The sequence below is a fragment of the Microtus oregoni genome, unplaced genomic scaffold (genome assembly GCF_018167655.1).
Source record: "Microtus oregoni isolate MIOR12 unplaced genomic scaffold, Mior012 000012F_ref0000307, whole genome shotgun sequence".
NCBI classification, from domain to species: domain Eukaryota; kingdom Metazoa; phylum Chordata; class Mammalia; order Rodentia; family Cricetidae; genus Microtus; species Microtus oregoni.
Window position 1 is genome coordinate 19,704,015 of NW_024543071.1, and position 15,422 is coordinate 19,719,436.

General features: G+C 46.9%; 1 protein-coding gene across 1 annotated transcript in view; it reads left to right on the forward strand.

The window, feature by feature from the left end:
- The first annotated feature begins 1,532 nt into the window (after positions 1–1,532).
- Pik3ap1 (phosphoinositide-3-kinase adaptor protein 1) overlaps positions 1,533–15,422 on the forward strand; it is a 116,140-nt gene continuing 102,250 nt past the window's right edge. Inside the window, exons 1-2 of the mRNA XM_041661832.1 lie at positions 1,533–1,619; positions 10,899–11,318. Coding sequence (XP_041517766.1) covers positions 1,607–1,619; positions 10,899–11,318 — 433 coding nt within the window. The 5' untranslated portion in view covers positions 1,533–1,606. The remainder of the gene's footprint in view (positions 1,620–10,898; positions 11,319–15,422) is intronic.

The window sequence follows — 15,422 nt, forward strand, 5'->3', positions numbered from 1 at the left end:
GCACAGGTACTTCAAGCTCAGTATCTGTAAACTTAGCCCCCCTCCAATTATCACTGCTTCCTGATAGCTGAGATAACACGTGGCCCAACTTTGGCAATTGATAGTTCCTTCCTCTCAGTTTAATGATTCCCAAGTTTTCAGTGTCTGAAAAGTCCCCTCTGTCCCCGGATCTCAGGTGTAAGGATTTCCTGGTCATAGGCGTTCATGCACACATTCCACAAATAGTTTCCGAGCATATTTTTCTGGCCCGAGTTGGCCCCAGCAACTCCATAGCAAAAAAGACTGGGCTAACTCTGAGGGACTTAGATGGAACATAGGACGCATCAGTTAAAGCCATTCTGAAAATAAAGAATCTATAATCTGAAAGAACTTTAATAGTGTGGGATGGCTATCACTGTGCGTCAGAACGGGGCGGAGGCCAAGGATATCCTAAACAGAGAGAACGGCAGGCAGCATGCTCATCTGTGCTTTAGGAATTCCTGTGTGTGCCTGTGTTAGGCAGAGTAACCATGCCCAAAGATGCCAGGACCCAAATCTCTAGATCTGTGAATTTGCTACTTTATAGGACAAAGAACTGAAGTTGTAGATGTATTGAGGCGACCACCATCAGGGAACCATTAGACAGGTTTTCCTGGATGGTCACTTGGGATCCTTAGAAGTGGAAGGGGTGCTGGTGAGATGGCTCTGGGTAAGGGTGCCTGCTGCCTAGCGTCAAGCCGGTTTGATTCCATAATGGAAGGAGAGAAGAGACTCCCACAAGTTATCTTCTGACCTCTCAATGTGATCTGCAACCCGTGCAAGCATACTCTCACGCAAGCAACAAAACAAATAAATAAAAATAAAACAAACAAATAAAAATGCATTTTTTTTTTTAAGTGGAGGGAGATAGAAGAAAGCCAGAGAAAGCTCTGGTAATGGAAGCAAAGCAATAGTGTGGAAGACCCTTGGCGGTGATAACGTCCATATATCAAAAATTATAGTTAACACCCGTGTGCCCTCAGAGGACCAGATCCAAGAAAATGCAGAAGGGTCACAGGAGGGCACCCAAGGGCAACGCCAAGACCCCAAGGCCAGGTGCTCCTCCTTCCTCTTCCTGCAGACCCCCCTTCTTCTTGGGGGCAGCGTCTCAAGGACAAGCCCCAAGGGACAAGGTGGTTGGGACAGCTGTGCTATGCATCCCCACCTCAGGTCCCCTAGACCAGCCAGCCCTGTCCCCTCTGCTTTCGCTCCCCCAGTTCCCAGATCTGAGGCTGTTCTTTGGCGGCCGCCGAGGTTGCTGCCTGCTTTCCTGAGGCACGGGCCACACGTGGCACGAGCAGGGGTCAGCGCCGGGAGCTGGTGGCTGGTCCTGTGGGCTTCTCACTTCCCTTCCCCAACCGCCGCGCGTGCAGGTGCCCAGCTGAGCCCAGCGGGCGGGGCGGACCCTATGGACACGCCCCCGCGTGAGTCCCTGATGCCCCGCGGGAGGAAGCGGCAGAGTCGCCACTGTCCTGAGCGCAGCCGAGCTCCACTCCCTCCCAGTGCCAGCGACATCGCCCACTGCGGCTGCGGGCACCGGATACCGTGCTCCAGGCTGGCCGGGGATGCGAGCTGCTCCCGCGACGGCATGGCAGCCTCAGGTGGGTAGCAGGCACGGTGCTCCCTGGCTCCCGGGTCCCGGCTCGCGCCCCGCCGCTGGTCCCTGAGCCTCTTTGGCGCCACCCACACGGCCTGACTAGCTTTTCTCTCACTTCTTTAGACCTTAGTGCTGGGATCTTGTGTTCTTACTGATGTTTTCTCAGGTCTTCGGTAGCAAACTTCCCCTCCCAACTTTCTCACGTTTTGCCTGTGCGCGATTCTCTCCAGTTTCTGCCCGAACTTCGCGCCATCCCAGTTTCTAAGTTTCCTTTTCTCTCTCTAGTTCTGGTCCAAGTAGCCCTAGGGTTTCTTTCTCAGTTGTAACTTTTTGAGTATTGGGACCAGTTGAAAGGAGATTAAGGGCCTGCTTCTCTAAAAGGCCAAATCTTAGAGTCTTATCTGATCAATAGGGGGCGCTCAGGCGTCCTAGGTGGTCCTGGGAGATCAGAGGTGGTCCTGGGGCAGCTTACGAGATCCCCTTCATCCACCGGGCTTATATTTTTTCCTCTGGAAATGTGCTGAAACCCGAGGCCGCTGCCATTTTAAAGCTCCTCTTACTGGTTCTCCGTGGGACTTTAAGGTCCAGGGCAAATTGGAAATTGGTGGGCAAATGTACCCGTCAGAGGGTGCCAGCGTTTCTTCTGGCTGGTCTTGGGTTCTTTTCTGGATCAAGAGTGTATATACTTGGCAAGTCCTCAGCTCACTGAGGTCTAGGACAAACCACACAAGGATAATGTTGAAAGACGATTAATGGCCCCTGCCTATGCACCTCAGTGGACATTAGACATATTATGTTCTTGGTGATGAAGGGCAGGCCTGGTCTCTCTTCACCACAGGGTTTTGGTGGTTGGTGTGAAAGAAAACAGTGAGTAAATAGGGAATTGCTAGGTGAGAAGAGAGAGTTGCCTGCTTTTGGTTTGGTTTACTTGTGTTTACCCAGCCCAAGGCTGTTGTTTTTAGCGAGGCAGTGCCTGAAAACAGGATGAAAGAAGTGTAGCGGGCTGGGGAAGTCACCGCTTTGAAAGGAAGGGAGCATCTGCTGGACAGAAGAACCAGCTCTCTCCAGATCTGCAAAGGCCTAGCCTGAGGTCATGGTACTCTGGAACCAGGGTGCAAAGGGCCGTGATGGACAGGCTCATTACTAAAGATGGTGGGAGTGGTTCTTCTCTGCCTGTCGCTCCCTAGTCAGGCTCTATGGGTTAGAAGAATCAGTGATGGAGGTAAGGGTTCTATACAGGGGTTCATTCACTGGGCAGACATTGATGTCATGATTGTGGTTTTCCAGGCATGGTGCTAGGTGTTCAGGAAACCAGAAGATAAAAGCCATGTAACCGTGAAGACAGGGAAGGCAATGACTCATTTAGTAAGACAGTACTTGGCATGGTATGGGCAATGGGAAAACAGACGGGAGTGAGGGGGTTTGAGTTAGACTTTTAAATGGAATGGTTAGGTGAAGTCGCAGAACAAGGGAAGTTAGGCAAGACCCAAAGGAGGGGGAGATAGAGGGCCCCGGGGAGGTGAGCACTCCAAGAAGGAGGGCTGTGCCATGTGTTCAAGATACAGGGAACAACTATCACGGCTGGGTGGATGGAGGGGTTAGGAAGAGAAGAAAATAACTGGCTATGCTCTACTTCCTTTCCTGGCTAGAACAGGCAAACAGCAAACTGGCGAGACTTGAGCAAAGGAGGCCAAGCAACCTGCTTTCCCTGTCTTGTGTCTAGAAGGCTGACTCCAAGGGGTGTAGCTGAAGGGGCTAACCTCGACAGGTGGACTAGGGTTCAGATGAGGACTCCAGCCCAGCAACCAAACCTGGTGCACTCTTTGGATTGGTGAATAAAGTTATTCAAACCTCTTGCTGTCATTGCCTCTGTGGTGAGACACCGTGCCAGGTGGTGGGAGTGAGACTGGGTCCCCCTGGGCTCCCTACGGTCTATAGCTACAAGTCCTTGAGAGGGCAGGTCACAGTGGAAGGAAGTCTTGTTTCACTGCTAACATGCCATAGGCTCGAGAGTCATCTAGGCCAACCTTCTGTATGGTTTTCTTATTTTTAAAATAATATTATAATATGTTTACCCCAAATGCTCTGTGTCTAACCTTTTGACATCGTGGCATGACATCATCTCAAAATGAGTTGAGTCACATTCATAGCTATGCTGGGATATGTTCGACTCATGGGCTACTGATTGGACGTGCCTGAAGAGTGCAGTGAAGGGTTTCTAGTGTCTTCACAAGCACGTGACCTTGAGAGGGATGTCATCCCCTCAAAGAGAGGTGTTGCCTCCTTTCCAGTACACCCATCTACCTCACCTCTGGAATGCTCTGCTCTGAGCTGGATAATGAATGCGATCGTGTGGTCTGTGGCTTTAGTGACTGACTTCTTGCTGCGTAATTCGTTCAAGGTCCACTCAGCTGTAGCTTAATCCTCTGGCCTGCTTAAATACCCTGCCATCGGAGGGTGAAAGTCAGTCTTTCCTGAAAGATGTGTTTGCTTCGTTTGCTTGAAATCGCGAAGAATCTTGGCCTCTTGGCCTCAGAAGAACCTTGAGTAGTGAGGTGAAATGTGAGCACAATGTGCTGGAATAATTTCCCTTATTTATGAGGGAGGGAGGGAGAGAGAGAGAGAGAGAGAGAGAGAGAGAGAGAGAGAGAGAGAGAGAAGAGCCTGGGGCTTCCCCAAAGGTACCAAGTCTGCAGCTGGTGAAGACCAGAGTCCTCCCTTCCAGGCTGTGGCCTCCAAGAACCTGAGGAAAGAGCTCAGATCTTGTCCTGCCCCCTCCTCCCAGGTTCCTCTTGAGCTCCTCCTGCCATTCCTGGATGTATAGGGTCACAGACTTGTAGTGCTTGTCACCAAACCTGATGACTTGAATTTGATCACCTAGGACTCACATGGGAGCCCCCCCCCGGGAGAGGGAGTACTGGATCCTGCAAGTTGTTCCTGGACCTGCACATGTATGCTGTGGTTTCATGAACACACGCACAGCATGCACATGCACAGACAACAATAAGTGAATGAATGAACGAAGAGTGGTGCTCTGGCTCGAACATGGCTCCAGGTCAAATAGACAGGGTCCCAGGGGCAGTGTCAGTCATTGTGTGTTGGTCCCCCCTCCCCGCCCCCGTGTCCCACCCATCCCACTACTGTGACTCTCTCCCATCCGTGGTCAGCCAGCCCCTTCCCGGACTCAGTCCATTCCTGGCGCCTGAAGCCAAACCTGTTCTTTGCGGTCCACGAGAACAAAGCCCTTTCCTCTGTTCTGCCACGGTTTGTGGGCTCCTGGTTGGCTCACGCATTGTTTCTCTTACTGAATAGGAAAAAGAAGTGGTTGAGAATGGGGAGCAATGACTTGGGGCTGAAGGAAGGGAATTGTTGTGGAAGAAAGGGGCATTCCCCCACACAGGGAGAGTTGCTGACAAAGCTGATAGCCCTGGGCTGCTCCCTCGGGGAGGAACTTGAACTTCCACTTTGGACTTTTTTACAACTTCCCCAGCTTTTTATTTCAGCAGCCCTGAAGGAGTCAGGAGGATGGTAAATTGAGTTGCAGTTATTTACAGTGAGGGCAGATTTGCCTCCGTTTATGATATTGGTTGAAGTCAAACTGCAGTAAACACAAACACACACGTGTGCACGTGTGCGCGCACACACAGATATACACAGTCACAGAGGTTGTGATATTAATTTGACCGAGGCACTAGCCACTTTCTTCTCAAATATTCTTTTAATTTATTATTAAATTATTGTTCTTATGCATTGGTATTATGGCTGCATGTATATCTAGGTGAGTATGTTGGATTCCCTGGAACTGGAGTTATAGACAGTTGTGAGCTGCCATGTGGGAGAGGGGAATTGAACCCAGGTCCTTTGGAAGAGTCACCAGTGTTCTTAACCACTGAGCCATCTTGCTAGTCCCTGGACAATCTAGGACTTTTTGTTTTGTATTATTTTGCTTTGTATTTTCAAGACAAGGTTTCTCTGTGTAATCCTGGCTGTCCTAGAACTAGCTCTGTAGACCAGGCTAGCCTTAAACTCACAGAGATCCACCTGCCTCTGCCTCTTGAGTGCTGGGATTAAGGGTGTGGGCCTTCCTAAATACTCTTGCCCAATGGAGATTGGGTTCAAACCTTGAGTCCCAGGAACAAGCCACTTTGGGCTGCTTTCCATATTCAATTGGATTTTTAATAAAGTTATTTTGGAACAGATTTAGATTTCCAGGAAAATGACAAAAACTTTGTAGAGTTCCCATGTATTCTAATCCCCTTTCTTATTGGCAATTTACATTAATGTGATACACTTACTGAAATACCTAAACCAGTATTGCGAACTATTATTTTTGGAGGGTGCCTTTTTTTTTTTTCGAGACAGGGTTTCTCTGTAGCTTTGGTGCCGGTCCCGGAACTAGCTCTTGTAGACCAGGCTGGCCTTGAACTCCCAGAGATCCGCCTGCCTCTGCCTCCCGAGTGCTGGGATTAAAGGCGTATGCCATCACTGCCTGGCTATTGGAGGGTGTCTTTTAAGATAAGATATCAGCAATAGCTTGGAACTCACTGTGTGTCCCAGGTTGGACTCTATAATTCTTGCTTCTGCTGCTTCGGCTTCCCACATTCTGGGTGGTCAGTTAGTTTTTAGCCTATGCTTTTTTTCAAGTCTCCTTAATTTGTACACAATGTCCCTGCTTTCCATTCAAGATACCACACTTCATTTCCCAGTGATATCTCCTTAGGTGCCTCTCAGCTGGGATTTTATCATATTTTCCTAGATCTTGATAACCCTTGCCAATCCTTTTTTAAAGGAAGATTTTATGAGTACCAGTGTTTTGCCCGCGTGTATGTATGTGCACCACATAAATGCCTGATGCCCAAGGAGCTCAGAAGAGGGCATCAGCTTTCTTGGAACTGGAATTACAGAAAGTGTGAGCCATCATGTAGATGCTGGGCACCGGATCCCAGACCTCTGCAAGAGCAACAAATGCTCGTAATTGCTGAGCTTAATCTCAAAACCCTTGGCAGTCCTTTAGAAGTGCAGTATTTTTACTGATCATTTGAGAATTCATATGTGTGTACAGTGTGTTTAGTTTATGCTCACCCCCCCCCACACACACACACAGCTTGTCCTGGACCCCTTACTTTTTCCTCCTGACCTCACCTCTCACTTTGAAAATCTTGAGAAGCGCTAGTCAGGGATTTTGTGGGTTTTATTCGAAGAGCACAGGCTTTTAACACATCTCCTGGTTGTTGATAGTGATCTTGGTCATTGGGTGGAGACGGTATTTGCTGAATTTGTGCACTCTGAAGTGACTGTCTCTGTCTTTCCATACTGGACTCTTTGGAAAGAAATCACTGGGCACAACCCACATTTAGGAAGAGCCGTGTTGAGTTTCCCTGAGGGTTGGGTTACCTACAGAAATTATCTGGGATTTGTATGCATAAGAAATTTGTATTTTTCTTCAGCGTTTTTTTTTGGGAGGGGGGGTTGGTTTTTTGAGACACGGTTTTTTCTGCACGGTTTTTTCTGCTTAGCCCTCGCTGTCCTGGAACTCACTCTGTAGACTAGGCTGGCCTTGAACTCCCAGAGAGTTCCTACCTGCTCCTGCTTCCTGAGTGCTGGGATTAAAGGCTTACACCACCACTGCCTGGATTTTTGTTTTGTTTTTCGAGACAGGGTCTCTCTGTAGCTTTGGAGCCTGTCCTGGAACTCGCTCTATAGACCAGGCTGGCCTCAAACTCACAGAGATCTATTTGTACAAGAGCCTTTGCCTGATCAGCCATCTAGTCGGCCTCATTATGAACATCCATCCCCCTGCCTCAACCTGTCAGGTACTAGGATGGCTAGCCTCACTTTCTTCTTCCTCTTTTTAAAAATAATTTATTTGTTTTTATTTTATGAGAATTGATAGGTGTTTTGCCTGTATACATGTCTGTGTGAGGGTGTCAGATTCTCTAGAATTGAAGTTACAGACGGTTGTAAGCTGTCATGTGGGTGCTGGGAATTGAACCCTGCTCCTCTAGAAGAGTAGCCAGTGATCTTAACCGCTGAGCTATGTCTCCAGCCCATTCCTCCTTCTCTTTCATTTTTATAATATTAATCTTAATTTTTTAAATTATATTTTCATGCATTTATATGTGCATGTCTGTGTCTGCCAGTGTCAGCAGGGGCCAGGAGAAGGCGTTGGATCCACTGAAGCTGAATCTATAGGCAGTTGTGAGCTGCCTGACGTGGATGCTGGGACTTCAGCCTTCATCCTCTGGAAGAACAAGTGCTCCTAACCACTAGCCTTACTTTCTTTTTTTTTTTCCTTTTTATTGAGCTCTACATTTTTCTCTGCTCTCCTCCCTGCCTCTCCCTTCTCCCCTTCTGCCCTCCCCCAAGGTCCCCAGGCTCCCAATTTACTCAGGAGATTTTGTCTTTTTCTACTTCCCATGTAGATTAGATCTATGTAAGTCTCTCTTAGTGTCCTCATTGTTGTCTATGTTCTCTGGGATTGTGGTTTGTAGGCTGGCTTTCTTTGCTTTATGTTTAAAAAATACCCGTGAGTGAGTACATGTAATAATTGTCTTTCTGTGTCTGGGTAACCTCACTCAAAATAATGCTTTCTAGCTCCATCCATTTTCTTGCAAAATTTAAGATGTTGTTATTTTTTCTGCTGTGTAGGACTCCATTGTGTCAATGTACCACATTTTCCTTATCCATTCTTTGATAGAGGGGAATTTAGGTTGTTTCCAGGTTCTGGCTATGACAAACAAAGCTACTATGAATATAGTTGAGCACATGTCTTTGTGGCATGATTGAGCATCCTTTGGATATATACCCAAAAGTGGTATTACTGGGTCTTGAGGAAGGTTGTTTTCTAATTTTCTGAGAAATGACCACACTGATATCCAAAGGGGCTGTACCAGCTTGCATTCCCACCAGCAATGCAGAAGTGTTCCCTTTTCCCTACAACCTCTCCAGCATAAGTTGTCACCAGTGTTTTTGATCTTGGCCATTCTTCCAGGTGTAAGATGGAGTCTCAGAGTTGTTTAGATTTGCATTTCTCTGATGACTAAGGATGTTGAACATTTCCTTAAGTGTCTCTCAACCATTTTAGATTCCTCTGTTGAGAGTTCTCTGTTTAGGTCTGTACTCCCTTTTTGTATTGGATTATGTGTTCTTTTGGTGTCCAATTTCTTGAGTTCTTTGTATATTTTGAAGATTAGACCTCTGTCTGATGTGGGGTTAGTGAAGATCTTTTCCCATTCTGTAGGCTGTCGTTTTGTCTTGTTGACCGTCTCCTTTGCTAATTTACAGAAGCTTTTCACTTTCAGGAGGTCCCATTTATTAATTGTTGCTCTCAGTATCTGTGCTACTGGAGTTATATTTAGGAAGTGGTCTCCTGTGCCAATGCATTCAAGTGTATTTCCCACTTTCTCTTCTATAAGGTTCAGTGTGGCTGGCTTTATGTTGAGGTCTTGGATCCATTTGGACTTGAGTTTTGTGCATGGTGATAGATATGGGTCTATTTTCATTCTTCTACATGTTGATATCCAGTTATGCCAGCACCACTTGTTACACTTGTTAAATATGCTTTTTTCCATTTGATATTTTTTTGCTTCTTTGTCAAAAATCAGGTGTTCAAAGATGTGTGGATTGATATCCGGGTCTTCTGTTCAGTTCCATTGGTCCTCCTGTCTGTTCTTATGTCATAGCCATACTTTCTTAGTGATGCTTCTTATGTTCACGACATCCTCTTCTCCTTTACTTTTTTGTTCACTTGTTAACCTTTCAGAAGACATTGCCATTGGCTTGGCATGGTGGCACATACCTCTAAACCCTGGCCCTTGGGAAGTGGAGCCAGGAGGGTCTAGATTCAAGTTAGCTACCCAGGTAGATGGTCAGAAAAAAGAATTTTTTTCCTATGGTCTTTTTTGATCTTAGAGTCCCAGTGACTTACTCTGATCCTGTTTCTGAGCTTACCTGGAACCGCTCAGTGATATATGGATCTGAGATGCCATTTCTTTATTTTTATCATGCGTGCATACGTGCTGTGTGTACATGTGTACCATGGCATGTGTGTGGAGGTCAGAGGACAACTTTGCGGCATTGATTCTGTCATTTTATCTTCTGGAAACTGCACTCAGGTGACCAAGCACCTTTACGTCCTGAGCTACCTCAACACTCCCAGGGCTGACATTTCATTGTGAAAACCTACGACTTAGGTCACTGTTTCAGGAAGGGTCCCCTGCCCTTCCCCCAGCCTGCTTCATCATAGGATGCTTGTAACTTTGTGTTCATCCATGCCACATTATTTCCAGACTAGGATGTCAAAGCCACGGTGTGATAGGAGGAAGTAGAGGTTGGGACAAAGGACTGGACTGAGAACCACCATGAGTGTTGGTCCTGGCTCTACTGTTAACTCACTGATTGTGAATCTGAGTAAGCCCCTTCATCTTCTCAGACAATGTGTTTCTTTCACCTGTAAGTGAAGGATAAGGACTAAGTGACTCCATCCCTGCCCTCTTGGCCTGTTTGTTTCTGCCCTTCTGTGCTTCCTTAGGAGAAGAAAGCTCCTGTCACAGACCAACGGTGGGGGAGAGAAGGTCAAAGCATCAACTCACAATGATGCACGGTCAATGAGAGGATCATGACACCAGTCTCCACCTCCCGAGGGTTCTTTTTCTACTCCAAGCTCTTTGCTGAGCACTTGACCTGAGATCCACATAAAAACTGCCATGCTGTTTCTACTTCCAGACAAGGAAACTAAGGCCCAGAAGATTTTAGTAATTTTTCCTGGAGTTGTGTGGCTAGTTGGCAGAACCAGAATTCTGACCCTCACAGTCTGATCTCACTGCTATGTTCCTGACCACTGTATTTGAAACAGAACTATGTTTCAGGGTCAGATCAGCTACTGGCTACATCTGTGAGCCCTGGCTAAGTAACTCAATGTGCTACATTGAGCACCAACGGCAAGGGTCTGTTGGCGGCCTGCTCTGATCACCCAAGAGAGCTGTGAACCTCTCCCTCAGCTTTTACTCTCTGTCTTTGGCAGACAAGACCACGCCCTAGGGCTTGCTGTCCCAAAAGTCATTGGCTAAATGTATTGAAACCCTACCACAGGCACATGTTTGGGTGATGAGTGTGGCGTATCTGGCACATTGGTGGACTGCAAGAAGGGAAAAGGGCTAGACAAATGGATTAGGTATTCCTGGGAAGTTGTAGGTACCAGGCCCTGTTGGACAGTGTGTCTCCCTAGTTTCAGATTGCCTCCAAGAAGGAGCAGGCATTAACGAGCTTCCCTGTCTCCTTGCAGGGTGGGGCCGAGGATGCGACATTCTCATCTTCTACAGCCAAGATGCGGAGGAATGGTGCCAGTACTTACAGGACCTTTTCATATCCTGCCATCAGGTCCGCAGCCAGAAGATGCGGACATACCGGCTGGGTCCGGATACCTCCTTCTCTGCCCAGGACCTGTGGGTGTTCCGGGATGCACGGTGCATGCTGGTGCTACTGTCTGCGGGGCTGGTGGAATGTTTCTGCCAGCCAGGACTGCTGCCGGTGCTGCAGCGCGCCTTCCACCCTCCGCAGCGGGTGGTGCGGCTGCTGTGCGGAGTGCAGTCAGAGGATGAGGACTTTGAGACCTTCTTTCCGGAGTGGGCGCATTGGCAGGAGCTCACCTGTGATGATGAGCCGGAGACCTACCTGGCGGCTGTGAGAAAAGTCATTTCTGAAGGTAAGGAAGAGAGGCGCGCTCAAGCGGAATCACGTAGAGCGGCATTCTAGATCCAGGCGAAGTATCTTTATCTGATACTTGTTGGTTATTTGTGTTAGAAAATGAGGAAAACTCTCCTCGGAGCCGGTGTCCCCCGAGGCTCTAGCTCAGGGAGAGAGTACTTCCTACCACGTGCAAGGCCCTGGAGTCAATCCTCCAGAGATTTAGGCAGTTCTTGGTTTAGAGCAGCCAGATTTCTAAGATGGGATAGGTTGAACCTTCTTTCTAGAATTTTCTATGCTTCGGACGACACAGAATCCAGGTTCCCTACTACAAGCAGGATAGGAAGGAGAGACTTTGATGATTATGGTGTGACTGGCTCGCCCACCAGCCCTTATCACTGCAGCCCTCCCTGCGTGCCTTCCGCTTCCACTCTCTTCTTTGCAGTGATCTTGATAGCACTGTTGAAATGTCAATTAAAAAGAACCCATTTATGGAGCAATAACCCTCTTTTTTTCTCATCGGCCCACCTTCTGTCGTTCTCACTGCTTCTCCTTTCAAACTGGTAACTTTCCAGTCCTTTCTGCAGGGCTGATGACTTCCCTGGGGCCAGGATATGACACATACTCTGATTAACAGAAGCAGAAGATGAGCCCTGGGATGGTTGCAGGTCACAGCTTTTCTTCCCCTTTTGGCTTTTCTTTTTGGCCTTCGTGCAAGCCGTGAGCAGGCTGTGCGTCTGCCTTCTGTTTCCTTGCCATTTGAGAGCTTACATACTTGGCGCCAGCCAAGAAAGCTGGACAATTACAGGCCCAATTCCCTTTGCCTCGGTAGTTCCAGGTGTAACGTGCGCATTAAGGTAGCTCATCCATCCCCTCTTCCATTTCCTGATCCAAAGCCAGAATTTACCAACTCTAAGATGGGCCTGGTGGTTCCTACAGGCTTGAAATCCCAGCTCTTTGAGAGACAGTAGCAGGAAGATCCAAAGTTCAAGGTCGGCCTGGGCTACACACAGTAAGTTCAAGGCCAGACTCTGTTTTAGGGTGGGGTGGACGAAGGTGCGGAGAGGGCTGAGAATGTAGCTCCATTCTGAAATACTTCCTCGGCCCTAGTGTGTGCAAGGATGGAGGTTCAATCCCCAGGACTGAAGCAAGAACAGCAACTCTGTGTCCTGGTTTGCGTTCTGGTGCTGTGATAACGCATGCGGACCAAAGATCATCTGGGGGAGGAAGGGATTTATCCCAGCTTCCATGTTTTAGTTTGTCACCAAGGAAAGCTAAAGCAGGGACTTCAGGCAGGAGCTCCAGTCAGAATCCAATGGATGAATGCTGCTTACTGGCTTACTCCCTAAGGCTTGCTCAGCTTGCATTCTTACACAGACTAGAACCACCAACCCACAGGAAAGCCCTTCCCAGACAATTGCTCATCAAACAAATGCTCCAAAGACATGCTCGCAGGTCAGTCTGATGATGGCAATTCTTCAGCTGAGGTTTCCTGCTTCCTGGGTGATATAACCTGTGAGTATGACCAGGTCTCAGCATAGTAGAGTCGTGTTCACTTTGTAATACAAATAACAGGTGTTTTTTGTTTTTTTGAGACACGGTTTCTCTGTAGCTTTGGAGCCTGTTCTGGAACTAGCTCTTATAGACCAGGCTGTGAACTCACAGAGATCCTCCTGCCTCTGCCTCCCGAGTGCTGGGATTAAAGCAAGTACTGGTGTTAATGCAAGAGATGACTCACTTGAAGTGCTTGGGACCCTGTTAACAATTTTCTAGAGTTCGCTCATTTTGACTTTGAAATGACAGGAAAAGCACACCATTCACATGTACATGATCATGTTTCATTGCTTTTTGGGAGCTGTGTGCCATGCAAACTTACAAAGAACCCAGACACACTAGTTGCTCCTCCCCAAGGGTGACTTCATTGCAGTGGCTCATGCAGCGTCATTGCTGGCCACCGTGATCTGCCAATCAATTATTCAGAGCTCCCTAGAAGGATTGCCATTTCACAATATGTACTCATCATTAGTCTCTTAAACAGGATTGTGCCGATATTTTAAAAATTTAAAGGGAGTAAATCGGGAGCATGGAGACCATGGGAGAGGGTAGAAGGGGAGGCGAGAGAATGGGAGGGGAGTGGAGAAAAATAAAGAGCTCAATAAAAACAATAAAAAAATATAAAAAATTAAAAAAAATCAAACAAAAATATCGGCTATAATCCTACAGCATAAAGATAACAGCTAATATTTTGGTATGCTTCAAGGTAATCTTAATGATAGATTTAAAAATATATAATGTATACTTACACAACTGAAGGAAAGTTTTACAACCTAAAAAAAAATTAAGGCAGTGGTGGTACATGCCTTTAATCCCAGTACTCAGGAGGCAGAGGCAGACAGATCTCTGTGAGTTTGGGGCCAGCCCAATTTACAAGAGCTAGTTCCAGGACAGGCTAGAAAGCTACAGAGAAACCCTGTCTCAAAATAAATAAATAAATAAATAAATAAATAAAAGTTTGAGAAGAAGTACATTGAGAAAGTGCTTGCTTAACATATGTTAGGTCCCAGATAGGGTGCTGGAGGCAAAGAACTTGTACTGCTCTAGCAGAGAACCTGAGTTTGGTTCCTAGTACCCAGGTCAGGTGGCTCTCAGCTCCTCTGGGAGCTGTGGGTTCCTAGGGTATCTATACCCACATGCACATACATGCACACAAACACACACGTGCACATATAACTAAAAGTAGGATAAAAAAAATCAACCTTAAAAAGTACAAGGGGATACTTTTAATAAGATTTGGGAACATCCAGTGGTGAGACATCTACCTACATCCATCTCCTCTGGTAGCTTATGATTTGCTCTATTTTACTCTGGACTACGACGACGCCGTGCTCTGTGAGGCTTCACCTCCCAGTGCTTCAGAAAGGTGAATTCCTTCACAGTAGTCCTTTTGTTCCAAGGACAAACAACCTATTGTCGGAACGAGGTTATTTCAATAAGCAATGAAAATAAGCTGCTTCGTGGGAAATCTGCCGTTCAGAATCAATGGGACATATAGAATTATGAAATAGTGGGGGATGGAAACTCAGAGTGCTGGTGGTCACACACAGTCAGACTCGAATTTGAGTAAATGCTTCTCAAATTTTCATGTGCAAAGAAGAACTTGTGGACATTATTAGTAGCATGTGTTGACTGAAGGCTGGGTGGAACTCAGGAGCCTGCATTTCTCTTTTTAAAAATTTATTTATTTATTCTTCTCTCATACATTACACCCCAACTGCAGTTCCCCGCTCCACTCTTTCCAGTCCCTCCCTCCCAACTTCCGACTCCCACAGATCCACTCCTCTTCCTTTCCCTTCAGAAAAGAGCAGGAATCCCAGGGATATCAAACTGGCCTAACAAGTTACAGTAAGACTAAGCACAGACCCTTATATCAAGGCTGGATGAGGCCACTCAGTAAAAGGAAAAGGGTCCCAAGAGCAGGCAAAAGAGCCAGAGACACTCCTACTCCCACTGTTAGGAGTCCCACAGGAACACCCAGCTACACAACCATAATATAGCTTTTAAGACCTAAGTCAGAGCCATAGAGGGTCCCTGATTGTCACCCTGGTGTCTGTGAGACCCTGTGAGCTCTGGTTAGTTGAAGAATCTACATTTCTAGCAAGCTCCTATGCTGTTGCCAGTGTGGCCCAGGGTCCACCACCTTCAGGTCACTGGTCACAGCGCCATTGTGCCTGAGCCATTTTCTCAAAGCCTCAGTTCTCTGGAAACCAGGGCAGCTCCTGTAAACTGGCTGGTCTAGGTATAAAGTTAGACCAGTGTTTGATGGTTAAACTGTTAGTTTTCAACATGGAGCCCCAGTGTTCTCTTCTACTTACAAAGTCTGTGTGTTCACTCTGGCAGGTTTTAATTGTTCAGTTCTCTACATAAAAATGCTTCTGACTTTCAGATGGGGTCCTACACTACTTTAATCTGTTCTTTCTTCACTTAATAATTGATAATTATTTCTATCTCATGAAAAAATATTTTGGAGGTTTTACAATATCTCTAAGTTTGGCAATCTCCTTAAAATTGAACATATGTTTTAATTAGAGTCTGCAGTGTGTTGGAGTTTATCTTCCTAGTTCTT